This window comes from Malaclemys terrapin, chromosome 3, assembly GCF_027887155.1.
Source record: "Malaclemys terrapin pileata isolate rMalTer1 chromosome 3, rMalTer1.hap1, whole genome shotgun sequence".
NCBI classification, from domain to species: Eukaryota; Metazoa; Chordata; order Testudines; family Emydidae; genus Malaclemys; species Malaclemys terrapin.
The window spans coordinates 120,595,612-120,611,662 of record NC_071507.1 but is presented as its reverse complement, the minus strand read 5'-3'; the positions used below and the strand labels follow the sequence as shown (position 1 = coordinate 120,611,662).

The following is a 16,051-nucleotide window of genomic DNA, read 5'->3' as shown; positions in this document are numbered from 1 at the left end:
TACATATCCAACTGTTAAACTGGCATCACATTTTTCCCCCACAGTGGATCAACGTGTATTTCACGCATATGTTTTTGTAATTAAGATATGTACATTCAGAAAATTCATGGCTTGTTGGCTCCCAAATATCCCTCTGGGTGCTGTGCTAGTTATATATTTAGTGCAAGCTCCCTTTCTTCTCCTCATGCACTCAAGGACCCCTGACAAGTCTGTAGTTAAGAGACTCCTTCCCCTGGGAAGATACCTTAACATTCAGGAATGGGATGTTTCAGTGGATTTGAGTCACAGAAATAAGCCCTAAATGTTCTGGGGCTTGCCTACTTGAAAGACTCCCTCTCTTCCTGTGCCATAGTGCTTCTATTGCGGTCAGTGGAGGCACTTGCATTGAAGTCTCCTGGATTTAATAAAGAAAGGGGGTGGTCATAGAGCATTCTCCATGAGGGGCCATTGGCTGTGGAACAAGCTTCCACCTTTGGTCAAAATCACCCAGAGTTGTTCCTACCAGATATATTCCAAGGCCTGAAGGGGGTAGCCATTAATTAGAGAGAGGTATTCTGATGGGGAAAGACCTTTTCATCTGGTTATGTTAGGGAAGGGGTTCTTGCTGGGGGGCTTGATGCTGGTTTTATTTGTTTTGTTCCTTTAAATAATATCTGAAATAGTATATAGTTGCTCATATTAAATATAAGGAAATAAAAAAAAATAATTAACCTTATTTAGGTATGATTTCTTTTTAAACTGAAGTGTATTACTTTAGTTTATCTACATACTGTCTTAGAAGTTTATCTTTCGCCTAGGCAGAGGATACAATTATCATTTAAAACAAACTGTGGGATTATAATTCATTTTTAGTTTATTTCTAATCCTTTTGAAGAGTTCAAACTCTCCATATCCTTCCGTACCTGGGGAGTCTGGAAATTACATCTTGTGCATAATAGGAATTGCGTTTCTTTTAATTGAGTAGACCGTATATGATGGGGCACACTGACCTCTGCTGAACGCCTCCTGTCGTTTGAGTGCAAACCTGCACTCTCTCTTTTTTCTGTCAGCTGTTGCCCTCATCAGGCAGGTCTTCACTGGCTCAGCCCTCTGGCTAAGTCACACATAGTCTAAAACAGATGAACCCTTTCCAGGGTGAAAAAGGTTCAGCAGGGCCTATCACTGTGCCCTTGTCAGTTTCTGCAGCCCTGCCTCTGGGCTCAGTTATCAGCCCCTTCTGGGCTAGCTTTAAGTCTGTGTCTGCTGTGGGATAGTGGAGTAACCCTAGGTCTTTCTCCCTGGAGACTCTTTGCCTTTGTTGGTTCTTATTGCCCCACCTCTCCAGCCAGGTCACTCCTTCAAGTCCAATCCCTTCCCAGGATAACAAAGTTCAACAAAATGGTTGATCCTCTTCAGCCCCATCTGCGGGCCTACTTAAATTCCAGCCCTTTGCTTGGGTTCCAAAACTAAACTTGCCCCTTCTCGGGGCTTTGCCAACATTGCCTTTGGCCAGTGGGGGGACCTGGGCCCATCCACTACTCCAGGTCCCAACCCACGGACCCTACAAATAGCAGCCACATCCTTCTTCCTTTAATAGTTGTTGCTGCTGCATTCCCTGGGCTGCTTCCCACTCTGTCCCATCACCTTTGTTACCTTCGGGTTATGGACCTTGCTTTCTCTGTCTGTTCCCTGCCTGAGCAGGGTCTCTCCCAGGCCTCCTCACCTGAAGATTTTCACAGCCCTCCAGTCCTTCCTCACCCAACCAGCAACTGAACTGCTCAGGCCTGGTGGCTCCTTTTAACTCAGACTGCTGTGCTCTGATGCAAGTATAAACTTTTATCTTCAGACTAGCATTAAATTAGTTATTAAAATTAAGAGGACTGCAGTTTGACATGGTGGGGAAGACGAGTTTGTTCCAGTGATCCCAATATCAGTGGGAATTTAACTCCTAGTAGGACTACCCAAGCCAGCCAGATCAAAGGATAGGGACCAAATGAAAAGATATGCAGTCCACTTTTTCTCCAGGTTTGGGACCAACAACCTATCCTTGTAAAAATGTTACACTATAGACAATTCTTTCTTTTAAATATTGCAAAATATCTTGAGTTTTGGATAGGTGCTGGAAAATCAAAATAAATAAAATAATTCTGATTTTAATGTTTAAGTGTAAAACCATGTTCTGTGTCTTTTGGCAGGTATGATGCAAGCTTGCACTCCGTACCTCCACCAGACTATGGTATTCCAAAGCTGCATTATTTTGAGGACTGGGGAGTTGTAACATATGGAAGTGCATTGCCAGCTGAAATCAACAGGCCCTTCCTCTCCTTCAAATCTGGAAAACTGGGAGGTCGTGCAATATATGATATTGTTCATAAGAATAAGTACAAAGAGTGGATCAAAGGGTGGAGGAACTTCAATGCTGGCCATGAGCACCCTGATCAGAACTCCTTTACCTTTGCTCCCAACGGTGTACCTTTCATAACAGAAGCCCTGTATGGGCCGAAGTATACCTTCTTTAACAATGTATTGATGTTTTCTCCAGCTGTGTCAAAGAGCTGCTTCTCCCCATGGGAAGGGCAGGTTACAGAGGACTGTTCATCAAAGTGGTTGAAATACAAACATGACCTGGCTGCAGACTGCCAGGGGAGAGTAGTTGCCGCTATGGAGAGAAATGGAGTGGTTTTTATCAGGGGAGAAGGAGTGGGTGCTTACAACCCAAAACTGAAGTTGAAAAACTTCCAAAGAAACCTTTTACTTCTGCATCCCCAGCTTTTGTTGCTTGTGGACCTAATTCATCTTGAAGATGACAGCCCCCTGGAGGCAGCCACCAGCTTCTTCCACAATGTGGATGTGCCTTTTGAAGAGACTGTTATTGATGATGTCCACGGGGCTTTTATTAGGCATCACGATGGGCTGTATAAGATGTACTGGATGGATGACACTGGGTACAGTGAGAAGGCTACTGTTGCCTCAAAAATGTATCCCCGGGGCTACCCATACAATGGAACAAACTATGTGAATGTTACAACCCACCTGCGGAACCCAATCACCAGAGCAGTTTACCTCTTCATAGGACCTTCCATAGATGTCCAGAGCTTCAATGTCCATGGAGATTCTCAGCAACTGGATGTCTTCATAGCCACCAGTGAGCATGCCTATGCTGTTTACCTGTGGACTGGTGAGGATGGAGGCCATTCTGTCTTTGCACAGATTATTGCAGATCGCCAAAAAATTCTATTTGACCGAACCTCTACCATAAGGAACTCTGCTGTATCAGAGGTGAAAGATTATGTTCAGATTGTGGAGAAGAATCTTCAGCATTTCAAACCTGTCTTCCAGCAGCTTGAGAAACAGATTCTGTCCCGTGTGCAGAACACAGATAGCTTTAGAAAGACTGCTGAACGCCTGCTGAGATTTTCAGATAAGAGACAGACGGAAGAAGCCATTGATAGGTTATTTGCTATCTCCCAGCAGCAGCAGCAGCAAGGCAGGGCAAAGAAAAGCAAAAAGGTAGCCAAAGGCTACAAGTTTGTCGATGCCGTTCCTGACATCTTTGCACAAATTGAAGTGAATGAAAGAAAAGTGCGACAGAAGGCACAGACTCTGGCACAAAAAGAGTTACCTGTAGATGAAGACGAGGAAATGAAAGACCTTTTAGATTTTGCAGATGTTACTTATGTGAAGCACAAAAATGGTGCATCAATCAAAGGCCAGTCTGGATTGGAACAAATGGTGAGCACTGCTCGAAGCAGTGCTCCGTCAATATCGGCTTCTTATACCCGCCTCTTCCTAATTCTAAACATTGTTATTTTCTTTGTCATGCTGGCAATGCAGCTGACCTATTTCCAAAAGGCCAAGAGCCTACATGGCCAAAGATGGCTTTATGCAATACTTTTAGCTGACAGCTGTATATTATTGTGGCTGTATTCTTCTTGTTCCCAGTCACAATGTTAGCAAAAGATCATGTACTACTTGACCAGTTTATGGTCATATGTGTCTATGCAAAAGAATTAACCCTAATAGGGCCATAGTTTGTTTTTTCCTTTTCTGAAACATTCCAGGAAACAGCTGAGGGAAGGTTGATTTCACCTCGTGAGGGAAGAGGGGGAAACAATGCATTTTTGGGAGACCTACATGTTCTTCATCTGTGCTTTGGTTGCGTTTGACATCTGAAGGATATTATGCTTTGTTCATCAAAGCACAGTATGTAATTATTTCTACCAAAAAAAAAAAGAGCCTTCTTTAAGGGGTGATTTGTTTCCTAAGATCCTTGGTTTTATACACAATTGGTTTTGCATTGTATTACTTTCAGGCTGCTAAAGATGCCTATGAGAGCTGCGTAGGAAATGGTTTGCCTGCTCCATGAAACTGTTTGAGATATCAAAAAAAGTTCCTGTCCCAAATTGGGACATAAAATGACAAAACCTTGAAAATATCCATGTATCAAAAATCCATCCCCCCAAAATTTGGGGTTTGAAAATGTGGAAACTGGACATTTGGACCATTTCATAACATTTTTTTCCCAAAATTTTTTCAAGTTGAGATTTGTTGAACTTTCAAGGGAGATTTGTAGAAACCAACCCTGTTTCACAAACAATTTAGGTTTGATGAATTAGCATTTTTCAAGGGAAAAAAGATGTTAAAAATTCTCAACCATCTCTAATGCCTATAGACATAACCTTACAACAGAGTTATTCAAATTTAAAGGGCATAGGAAAGATTAACTAGTTACAGTCGGAGGCAAATAAGAAGCAAACTTTAAGCATAAGGGATTATTTCTCATTATGAGAAATCCCCTTCCCTTTCACCAGACTAGATGAAAACTGGAAGGTGAACCCTGATATGATCTGCTTTTGATTTTACAGGGTAACATTTCTCAAACATTTTCATATGTGGAGCATATCTCAATAGGGAAATTGACTCCTATATCTGCTCTCCTTCTGTCTGCAATTGCAAAAAAACCACTACCATCACCACCACCTCCCTGTGGCAACCCCAGCAATTGCTTATGTGGAAAAGCTGTATTAAGAAAGTATTTGATGTATCTTTTTTTTAGCTCTCAGAATGATTATATAGTTGGAAACAAAGAAGAGCCAGAACCATGTGACCAGTCAGTTCTTCACAGACCACCAGCTAGTGCTCTGCAGATCATTGGAGGCACATGGATCATTAATTTGGCAATCATTAATATGGGGAATACTGTGGCTTCTGACAATGAGTTTGACACCTGCATTCATTAAATTGAATTAAAAAAATCGTAGCTGTCTGTGAGGTTTTCAGTATGGAGAGGCTATAGAAATGATGTATATTACTGTATGTCTAAGAAACAGAAAAGCATTTCTTCCCATACATTTTGTTAAATAAAAAAATCAGAATTGTCTCTGATACATAGATTATTTTTCTTTGTTGACTAGAATATTTCCCCCAATAATTTAAACAATTGAGTGGCGTTCATGAGCTCCTAATTCACAACATATAATATTGAGGGATGGCTCTCTCTGAATTTCATCACTTGGGCCCTTGATATTGATGTTTTTTCTTTAAATGTTTCTGACCAACGGTGGGGATCTTTTCATGAAATAAAAATACACAGGTGAATATCTTAAATTAATAGCCTCAGGTGCAAACTAACACTTTATAAGATCTAGAAAATGTATAACAACACTTATCATTTAATTTCAGTTTCCCATACTGAGGCAAGTTCTGCTCATGTACAGAAACCCTACCTACAGAAACCAGAAGTCTCTTGGAGAGCAGCAAAATAAATTGTCACCCAACATTATTCTTCATAACTATGCATATTGCTTTCTTCTAAGGTTGGATTGTAAATTGGTCCAGTAATAGGGTGTCGAAGCAGCTGGTGACATATGATAGATCTATAAAAGTGCTTAAAAATGGCAGGTGATTGTCTGCTCAATGAAAATTTGTTTATTTCTGCATTTTACTTTGAACAAATTTAAAAGAGGGGCAGAAACAATTGTTGGGTTGTTTTTATTTTCCTGGAGACTGTTGATTAATTCTTAACTCTCGTGTAATAATATTAATGGTCATTAAATGTTGAATCTTCAGGCAAATGTGTGTTTTCGGTTTCTTAGTTACTTGGGGTTCAGTTTTGCTCTCTAGATACATTACTTGGTGGAAGCAAGGGAAGGGTTCCTGTTCTGCTTGGCCTTTGGGCACTGTGCCCCCTGCATATCCATGTAAGTACTAGACACAATCTGGCCATTGTTTTATTGAAATGAGATCGGATTTAGAGAGTGGTACAGAACTCCAATGGGCAGAGTTTGAATTTCCTGAGCCGTTATAGAATGTGCTACGTGACCCCTATCAAGAGGTCAGTAAAGGCTGGAGAGAGCATGTATGTGTTTATATGTAAGCATACAGTAGAACCTCAGAGTTACAAACTTCTCGGGAATGGAGACTGTTCATAACTCTGAAATGTTTGTAACTCTGAGCAAAACGTTATGGTTGTTCTTTCAAAAATTTACAACTGAACATTGACTTAGTACAGCTTTGAAACTTAAAAAAAAGGCGGCTTTTAACCATCTTAATTTAAATGAAACAAGCACAGAAACAGTTTCCTTTCCGTGTCAAGTCTTTTTTTTTTAAACTTTCCCTTTATAGTTTTAGTAATATATGTTTAACAGAGTACTGTACTGTATTTGGTTTTGGTTTTTGTCTCTGCTACTGCCTGATTGCATACTTCTGGTTCCAAATGAGGTGTGTGGTTGACTGGTCAGTTCGTAACTCTGGTGTTTGTAACTCTGAGATTCTACTGTACCTCAATTGGTAAGATTGTCAATTAATTTAGCAGGTGAGCAGCCAATCGTATTATCAGAATGGTACTACTGATTAAAAGAGAACATGAACAAAGGAGATTAAAAAATGAGATGTAGACTTGAGGTGTTTATTCTCATCTCTTAGGTGCTTGTCTACATGGTACATGCACTAGCAGGATGTGATTTGTAGAGTGCTGTAATGTGTTGCACGCTAACTGCCCTGTGCTGACTGGGCAGATATATTCTAAAAGGTGCCTTGTTCGCCTTGATGAAGTCCCACATCACACAGGACAAGGTTAATGTGAATTAGGTACTTTTTAGAGCATGCCAGGAGTGTCTATATGGGGCAGTTAGAGCGCAGCATGTTAGTGCGCTTTATTGTGTCATGTAGACAAGCCCTAAGGCTGCTTTGAGGGCACTTTACATTGCTAGAATGGTGTAAAGTGGGTATAAATGCAACATGCGCCCTTTAAAGTGACAGGTACAAAAGTGGCTTTATTTAGAAACAGACCCACAATCAAGGAGGTCAAGGTTAAAAAGGAGAGGCAATTCAGCCAGGCCCTTACCCCAAATGGGAGAGTCAACCCCATTTTAGCATGAAAGGGAAATGAATTAAGTCATTCCATTCACCGCCTGGATTGGATCTGATTCTGATACCCTCAGAAAACTCTGTAAAACAGCCCATGTATCCTCTGAGGTTTCAGATCTGTCTTCAAGTCTCAACATGGCTGTTGTTTTCTGATAGACTGGACTCTACTTAAAACTGATGTGAATTGTTCACACAGAAGCCAGTTTCCCAAACCAAGCTGACTTTATATATGGCTTCAGTTATCTCTTCAACATATAGAAAATGTTTGTTCTGGACATTTTTCAGACATTCTTTTACCCCCTCCAACGCCCCAACCCCTTCACACAACTGTGCTGTATCTATCCTAAAATTTCTCAGGGGGATCTGTTGGAGTCATTTCAAGTGTTCGTAATAGTTGGAAAAGAGGGGCAGTATAAGGGCAATTTTCTTTTTTTAACACACAGCTTGGGTCAGTGTTAGTCACTGAATTAGGGAGCGGGGCTCTTTCTAATCCTTGTCACATTGGCATGAAATACCACAGAGAGCCCCCAGAGGGTCCTGTAAGTCCACAGCAGCATCAGTTACCATCTTCCTGGTTCCACCTAGACTTTTAGTGATGGACAATGTTTAGTGTTACTTTTTTGCATTTCTTTTAATCATTATTTGGTATTAAGTAAGCAAAGATTTGTCTCATTTCCGACAACACTGAAAACCACGCTGAAATATGTCTGCACATGTCATTCTGTTTAATTGCTTCTTGTTGGTTTCTGTAAATGTAAACTTTATATTTTTCTCTGTTCCCTAAGGCCCCAATCTTACAGCGACACCCATATGCCTGTGTTCACATGGACTTCATTAGAGACCTTCTAGATGCTGGGGTGCACCCATGCAGACAAAGGTGCAGCAGCAGGACCTAAATGAATATAATGAGTCAAAACTTTGAGTTGAGGTGGAGGGAAAGGTAGCTCAACTCAGTGGGAATTGTGTGCATAATTTGAAAAATTATGCTGTTTTGGGGAAAAAGAAATAGAGACCATTGACTATTATGTTTATTGGGGCTGCAAGAGTCTTAGGTTATGTGTACACTGCAATCGGAGATGTGACTGCAGCATGTGTAGACGTACCTGAGCTAGTTTTGATATAGCTAGTCCTAATAACTATAGCAGTGAAGCTGCAGCAAAACAGCTGGCTGCACAGGAAAGCCACTCGAGTACATACCCAGGATTCCAGTTGGGGTGTACAGCCCATGTTGCTGCAGCTTCCCTGCTGTTGTTATCCAAGCTAGCTAGACATAGTATTGCCACCTGAGGACCAGGTGGGATTGTACTTGGAGGCTAGCCCGAGTAGCTGCCCATGTCACTGTGGCTGCACTGCTGTTTTTACTGTGCTAGCTCGAGCAATCGCACCTCCCAGTTGCTGTGTAGATGTACCCTTAGCTGGGATCACACACATGTGTCTAGTCTCCTCCACTATCCTGGTTGGGTCCACTCTTAGAGGTCAGTAGGGGTGTTTGAGTTGGAAGCCAGAGGGTGTAATTCCTGGCCCCTTTGAACTCAGCATAACTTCCATTGATTTCACAGAGAATTTGGTACCTATTCTCAGTGACACTCAGAACTACTTTAACCACCAGGAGATACTAAGGCACACATGAGTCCATATTCTCTCTGATTTTACATATGAACGGGATGCGAATATCAGGAAAATAATTAACATGGCCCAAACTCTGTGAGAGGAATGAAGAAAATAACTGTGGTATTGTTCTTCTCTCCTTCTGACCCCAACAAATTGCATGCTTGGAGTTTCATGGGTTTTGGGGTTATAGCTGGCCAGAAGGAAAATTATTTATTTTCCTTTTCCCAGCGAGCTGTTCCAGTTCCTTAAGGGAAAGAAGCAAAGGCAAGGAGGCATGGCTCTAAGTATACGTGCCTTCCTTGAGAATGCCCCAAGATCTGCTGGAAGGATTGGGTGAAATTCTATGGCCTGTGGTATCTAGGAGGTCAGAGTAGAAGATGATCGTAGTGGCCCCTTCTGGCCTTAGACTCTACGAAATCGGTAAATTCCTTTTCAATTTGGATGTAAGCTTTTAACTTGTGACAGTAGAAATTGAGCCCAGATCTCCACAATTGAAAAGCTAAGTGGATGAATTCACTGAGATAACTAGTCTTTTCTTCTACCTGGCCAACCCATTGGTGCTCATACACACCCTGACCCACTTTTATGCTGTGAAGAGAGAGTAATGGCAGATTACTTCAAGCAACGAACTGTTAGTTGAGTATAAGGTGTATGTGTGATGTAACAGATGCCCCTGGTGCTGTTCTATTGCTGCATTTCCACTGTGTGTAGTAGAACTAGATAAATTTATGGAGGATAGGTCCATCAATGACTATTAGCCGGGATGGTGTCCTTAGCCTCTATTTGCCAGAAGCTGGGATTGGGTGACAGGGGATGGATCACTTGATGATTACATGTTCTGTTCATTCCCTCTGGGGCACCTGGTATTGGCCACTGTCAGAAGACAGGATACTGGACTGGATGGACCTTTGGTCTGACCCAGTATGACCATTCTTATGTGTACTTCATTTCTGCACCTAGGTGTATGGTAGCCTGCCCAGAGCCTCATGCTGACACAGGGAAGCAGCATTCATTTTGCTTAATGCAGTTTTCTGAAAGTTTCTGTGAAAATCACTGGTAAATTGTCCAGCATTTAAAATCAAAGCTTTACAATGTTAAATTATAAATGTGACTCTGATGACCTGATTTTCTTGTCCTTATGCCAGTGGAACTCCAGTGATTTCAATGGCATTACTCCTGACTTACCCAGGGATAAGTGAGAGGGGGAAATCAGGCCCTGAGAGCGCCGGGCTGTTGCAGCTGTCTCTCAATATTGTGTCCTGAGTCACATGTGGAATCCCAAAAGTGAGGAACTAATTTTCCCTCCTTTCGTGTAGAGGGCCCCTTGAGAGGATGTAATTCCACACTCTGTTTAAGAGAATAAAGGCCTAAGGCCTGTTTTATGTGACAGATTTAAAGTTTATTGAACCATAATTGATCCCCCTCACGCTCCAAGAAAGCCTCCATGAATACTGGTAGTTTGTTTCAACTGCTCACAGAGAAATACCATATTAAAAAGCAAAGAGAAAGAGAGAGAGTTCCTTTAATGCTGCAGAGCAGGACTGAGCCGAGAGGTTCCAGGGAACATACAACTACCATGTTTTAGCATAGTAAAATAGACATGAGCCTTCCTCCTGTAGCTGTCTGCCCCGTTGTTGAGTGCTTAATGGTAGATTGACAGTCATTCATGGTTTTTACACTGTAATTACCCTCTTTTCTCCATTTTTGCTGTCATTGTGGGGGATAAATCCTATAGAGCCTTGAGTACCCAGAGAAAGACCAAAACCAGCTTAAAAGCTGCAGAGCCACTGTGTGAGGAGACAAAATCAGTGGCGACCCCAGTAGGCAACACTGAGATCTACAGAAAAGCAGAAGGGGGTGAGTGAGGAGTGTGTGTTGGAATATAGGATAGGCCAGGCAGTATGCATATGCCCATACCCAGCAGTGGCTGGATGCAGTCCAGCTGTGCAGATATTGCAAGCCCTACTTCCAAGTAGTTCATGTGGGCACAGCACTTTTATTCCTATGCCTGGAATGCCCTCCCTGATCCAATATAACATGCAGCTTACTCTCCTCCTTCGAACTCTCCCTCAAAGCATACCTTTCATCACAGTTCCCCAAATAGCAAAGTTCAACTTCCCATCAATCTATTATTTAAAAATCACTAGAGAAAAAACAGTCAATCTTGGAATTAACATATGGCATCATCCAACTAACTCCAGAACATGATTTCATGTCCTCTTTCCACCATCCCCGTATGATTCTTATTTCCCTCAGGATCCTGTCTTGTGTGATCATTTTATGTTGTACGCTCTTGTAGGCAGGGATTGGTAAATCCTGAAATCCTTGTCCCATTGAAATCGATGGGAGTTTAGATGTTGATTTTAATGGGGCCAGGATTTCACCCCTGTCTCTGTACTTGCTATCTAAGGTGAACACCACTGTATACAAATACACTATATACAAAGCACAAGCACAAGCGACCAGGGAGCTTTGCGACCAGGGGCTGCTAACAGGGAGTTTCGCAAGGGAGTTCTCCAGGTGAAGGAGGAGCAATACAGCACCCTTTTGGGGTAAGTGACTGTCTGTAGTGTGTGTTTGTTTGTGTTTGAGGGTTACTTGCTGTGTGCTGAGCTGTGTTTGTCAGTCTGTTTGTTTGTTTTGGTTGTTTGAAGGACCGTGTGCTGTGGCTGGCAGTTGGAAGCTGTGAGCTTCAAAGGAAGGTTTGAAAGCTAGAAGCCTCTGCTGACAGGGGGCTGCAGACGGGAGTTTGACAGAGGGAGGCTTACGATGGTTAGGAAGACCCGCAACACCTGTGCCAGCACTGCTACTGTCTCCTCCACCTGTGCCTGTAGCCAGACAGAGTGCCTAAGCATGGATGCCTCTACCCAGATCCTGGTGTGGTTTTGCAAAGACTGTAACTTGCAATTTCCACTTACTGATATCCAGGCTGGGGGGACCATCCAATGTGAGAGGTGCCTGCTGGTGGAATCTCTCAGGCAGCAGGTGGGAGAGCTACAGGAGGAGGTGGCTAGGTTGAGGAGCATCCGTATCCACGAGCAATTCCTCGACAGTGTCCATGTGGAGACAGCTGAGGTAGCTGTCCCAGGACACAGGACTGCTGATACACCACTGGTGGAGGAGGAGATGGCTCAGGGTGGACACTGGCAGCTGGTTACTTCTGGCAGCAGGCAGTGCTCCACCCTTGCTCCGAACCCTCCTGCCGTGGTTATAGGTAACCGTTATGCTCTTCTTGATACAGGAAAGAAGGAATCACTCCCTACAGTAAAGGAGGAGAAGCCTCGTACCCCTAAGGCTGGAGAGTCTGCTGCCACCACTGCGAATAGGAAACGTAGGGTAGTGGTGGTCGGAGACTCTCTGCTGAGGGGGACGGAGGCGCCCATCTGTCGCCCTGACATTTCATCTCGGGAGGTATGCTGCCTGCCGGGGGCCCGTATCCGAGACGTTACGGAGGCATTGTCGAGGATTATCCAGCCCTCTGACTACTACCCCATGCTACTCATCCATGTGGGCACAAATGATACTGCGCGGTGTGACACTGAGCGGATCAAGAGTGACTACAGGGCTCTGGGAGTACGGGTGAAGGAGTTTGGAGCGCAGGTGGTATTCTCTCCAATTCTTCCTGTCAAAGGTAGGGGCCCGGGCAGAGACAGATGCATCATGGAGGTGAATGCCTGGCTGCGAAGATGGTGTCGCCAGGAGGGCTTTGGCTTCCTAGACCACAGGATGCTATTCGAGGAAGGACTGCTAGGCAGAGATGGCGTTCACCTTTCGAGGAGAGGAAAGACCCTGTTCGGACACAGACTGGCTAACCTAGTGAGGAGGGCTTTAAACTAGGTTCGACGGGGACAGGTGAGCAAAGCCCACAGGTAAGTGGAGAACATGGAGACCGGGGAAATGAGTCGGAAACAAGAGGGAGTGTGGGCTATATTGGCAGAGAGAAAGGAGAGTCAGGACAAAACTGGGAGGAAAGATCAAACCAGTATCTTAGATGCCTATATACAAATGCGAGAAGTATGGGGAATAAGCAGGAAGAACTGGAAGTGCTAATAAATAAATACAACTATGACATTGTTGGCATCACTGAAACTTGGTGGGATAATACACATGATTGGAATGTTGGTGTGGATGGGTACAGCTTGCTCAGGAAGGATAGACAGGGGAAAAAGGGAGGAGGTGTTGCCTTATATATTAAAAATGTACACACTTGGACTGAGGTAGAGATGGACATAGGAGACGGAAGTGTTGAGAGTCTCTGGGTTAGGCTTAAAGGGGCAAAAAACAAGGGAGATGTCATGCTAGGCGTCTACTACAGGCCACCTAACCAGGTGGAAGAGGTGGATGAGGCTTTTTTCAAGCAACTAACAAAATCATCCAAAGCCCAAGATTTGGTGGTGATGGGGGACTTCAACTATCCGGATATATGTTGGGAAAATAACACAGCGGGGAACAGACTATCCAACAAATTCTTGGACTGCATTGGAGACAACTTTTTATTTCAGAAGGTTGAAAAAGCTACTAGGGGGGAAGCTGTTCTAGACTTGATTTTAACAAATAGGGAGGAACTCGTTGAGAATGTGAAAGTAGAAGGCAGCCTGGGTGAAAGTGATCATGAAATCATAGAGTTTGCAATTCTAAGGAAGGGTAGAAGGGAGAACAGCAAAATAGAGACAATGGATTTCAGGAAGGCAGATTTTGGGAAGCTCAGAGAGCTGATAGGTAAGGTCCCATGGGAATCAAGACTGAGGGGAAAAACAACTGAGGAGAGTTGGCAGTTTTTCAAAGGGACACTATTAAGGGCCCAAAAGCAAGCTATTCCGCTGGTTAGGAAAGATAGAAAATGTGGCAAAAGACCACCTTGGCTTAACCACGAGATCTTGCACGATCTAAAAAATAAAAAGGAGTCATATAAAAAATGGAAACTAGGACAGATTACAAAGGATGAATATAGGCAAACAACACAGGAATGCAGGGGCAAGATTAGAAAGGCAAAGGCACAAAATGAGCTCAAACTAGCTACGGGAATAAAAGGAAACAAGAAGACTTTTTATCAATACATTAGAAGCAAGAGGAAGACCAAAGACAGGGTAGGCCCACTGCTTAGTGAAGAGGGAGAAACAGTAACAGGAAACTTGGAAATGGCAGAGATGCTTAATGACTTCTTTGTTTCGGTCTTCACCGAGAAGTCTGAAGGAAAGCCTAACATAGTGAATACTAATGGGAAGGGGGTAGGTTTAGCGGATAAAATAAAAAAAGAACAAGTTAAAAATCACTTAGAAAAGTTAGATGCCTGCAAGTCACCCGGGCCTGATGAAATGCATCCTAGAATACTCAAGGAGCTAATAGAGGAGGTATCTGAGCCTCTAGCTATTATCTTTGGAAAGTCATGGGAGACGGGAGAGATTCCAGAAGACTGGAAAAGGGCAAATATAGTGCCCATCTATAAAAAGGGAAATAAAAACAACCCAGGTAACTACAGACCAGTTAGTTTAACTTCTGTGCCAGGGAAGATAATGGAGCAAGTAATTAAGGAAATCATCTGCCAACACTTGGAAGGTGGTAAGGTGATAGGGAATAGCCAGCATGGATTTGTGAAGAACAAATCATCTCAAACCAATCTGATAGCTTTCTTTGATAGGATAACGAGCCTTGTGGATAAGGGTGAAGCGGTGGATGTGGTATACCTAGACTTTAGTAAGGCATTTGATACGGTCTCGCATGATATTCTTATCGATAAAGTAGGCAAATACAAATTAGATGGGGCTACTATAAGGTGGGTGCATAACTGGCTGGATAACCGTACTCAGAGAGTTGTTATTAATGGTTCCCAATCCTGCTGGAAAGGTGTAACGAGTGGGGTACCGCAGGGGTCTGTTTTGGGACCGGCTCTGTTCAATATCTTCATCAACGACTTAGATATTGGCATAGAAAGTACGCTTATTAAGTTTGCGGATGATACCAAACTGGGAGGGATTGCAACTACTTTGGAGGACAGGGTCATAATTCAAAATGATCTGGACAAATTGAAGAAATGGTCTGAGTTAAACAGGATGAAGTTTAACAAAGACAAATGCAAAGTGCTCCACTTAGGAAGGAAAAATCAATTTCACACATACAGAATGGGAAAAGACTGTCTAGGAAGGAGTACGGCAGAAAGGGATCTTGGGGTTATAGTGGACCACAAGCTAAATATGAGTCAACAGTGTGATGCTGTTGCAAAAAAAGCAAACATGATTCTGGGATGCATTAACAGGTGTGTTGTGAGCAGGACACGAGAAGTCATTCTTCCGCTCTACTCTGCTCTGGTTAGGCCTCAGCTGGAGTATTGTGTCCAGTTCTGGGCGCCGCATTTTAGGAAAGATGTGGAGAAATTGGAAAGGGTCCAAAGAAGAGCAACAAGAATGATTAAAGGTCTTGAGAACATGACCTATGAAGGAAGGCTGAAAGAACTGGGTTTGTTTAGTTTGGAAAAGAGAAGACTGAGAGGGGACATGATAGCAGTTTTCAGGTATCTAAAAGGGTGTCATAAGGAGGAGGGAGAGAACTTGTTCACCTTAGCCTCTAAGGATAGAACCAGAAACAATGAGTTTAAACTGCAGCAAGGGAGGTCTAGGTTGGACATTAGGAAAAAGTTCCTAACTGTCAGGGTGGTTAAACACTGGAACAAATTGCCTAGGGAGGTTGTGGAATCTCCGTCTCTGGAGATATTTAAGAGTAGGTTAGATAAATGTCTATTAGGGATGGTCTAGGCAGTACTTGGTCCTGCCATGCGGGCAGGGGACTGGACTCGATGACCTCTCGAGGTCCCTTCCAGTCCTATAATCTATGAATCTATGAAAAAAATGTTAAATAATATTACGTGGGCTTTACTAGTGGACTCAGAATTTGTTCCCAGGGTATTAGAATATTATTTCAGAACAGATTTCTCATGTCCACATTTGTCCTCAGGCTAGTCCTTTTTTTCCTTTCTTTCATAAATGATAGAAAATTCACTCTAAAATGGATCAACAGGTGAAAAAGTTTGTTAGAACAAAACCGTTTGTTAATAACATACAATCTACTCTTAGTTTGGATGGCCTCTTTATTGGGACAC

The 16,051-nt window shown here is 42.9% G+C and overlaps 1 protein-coding gene across 4 annotated transcripts in view; it reads left to right on the top strand.

Annotated features, from left to right (window-relative positions):
* The window catches only part of LOC128834717 (dermatan-sulfate epimerase), a 293,933-nt gene extending 287,880 nt beyond the window's left edge, over positions 1-6,053 (top strand). For all 4 annotated transcript variants that reach the window (XM_054023742.1, XM_054023740.1, XM_054023739.1 and 1 more), the window contains one exon: positions 2,175-6,053. In XM_054023742.1, coding sequence (XP_053879717.1) covers positions 2,175-3,933 — 1,759 coding nt within the window. In that variant the 3' untranslated portion in view covers positions 3,934-6,053. The remainder of the gene's footprint in view (positions 1-2,174) is intronic.
* Positions 6,054-16,051: the final 9,998 nt, after the last annotated feature.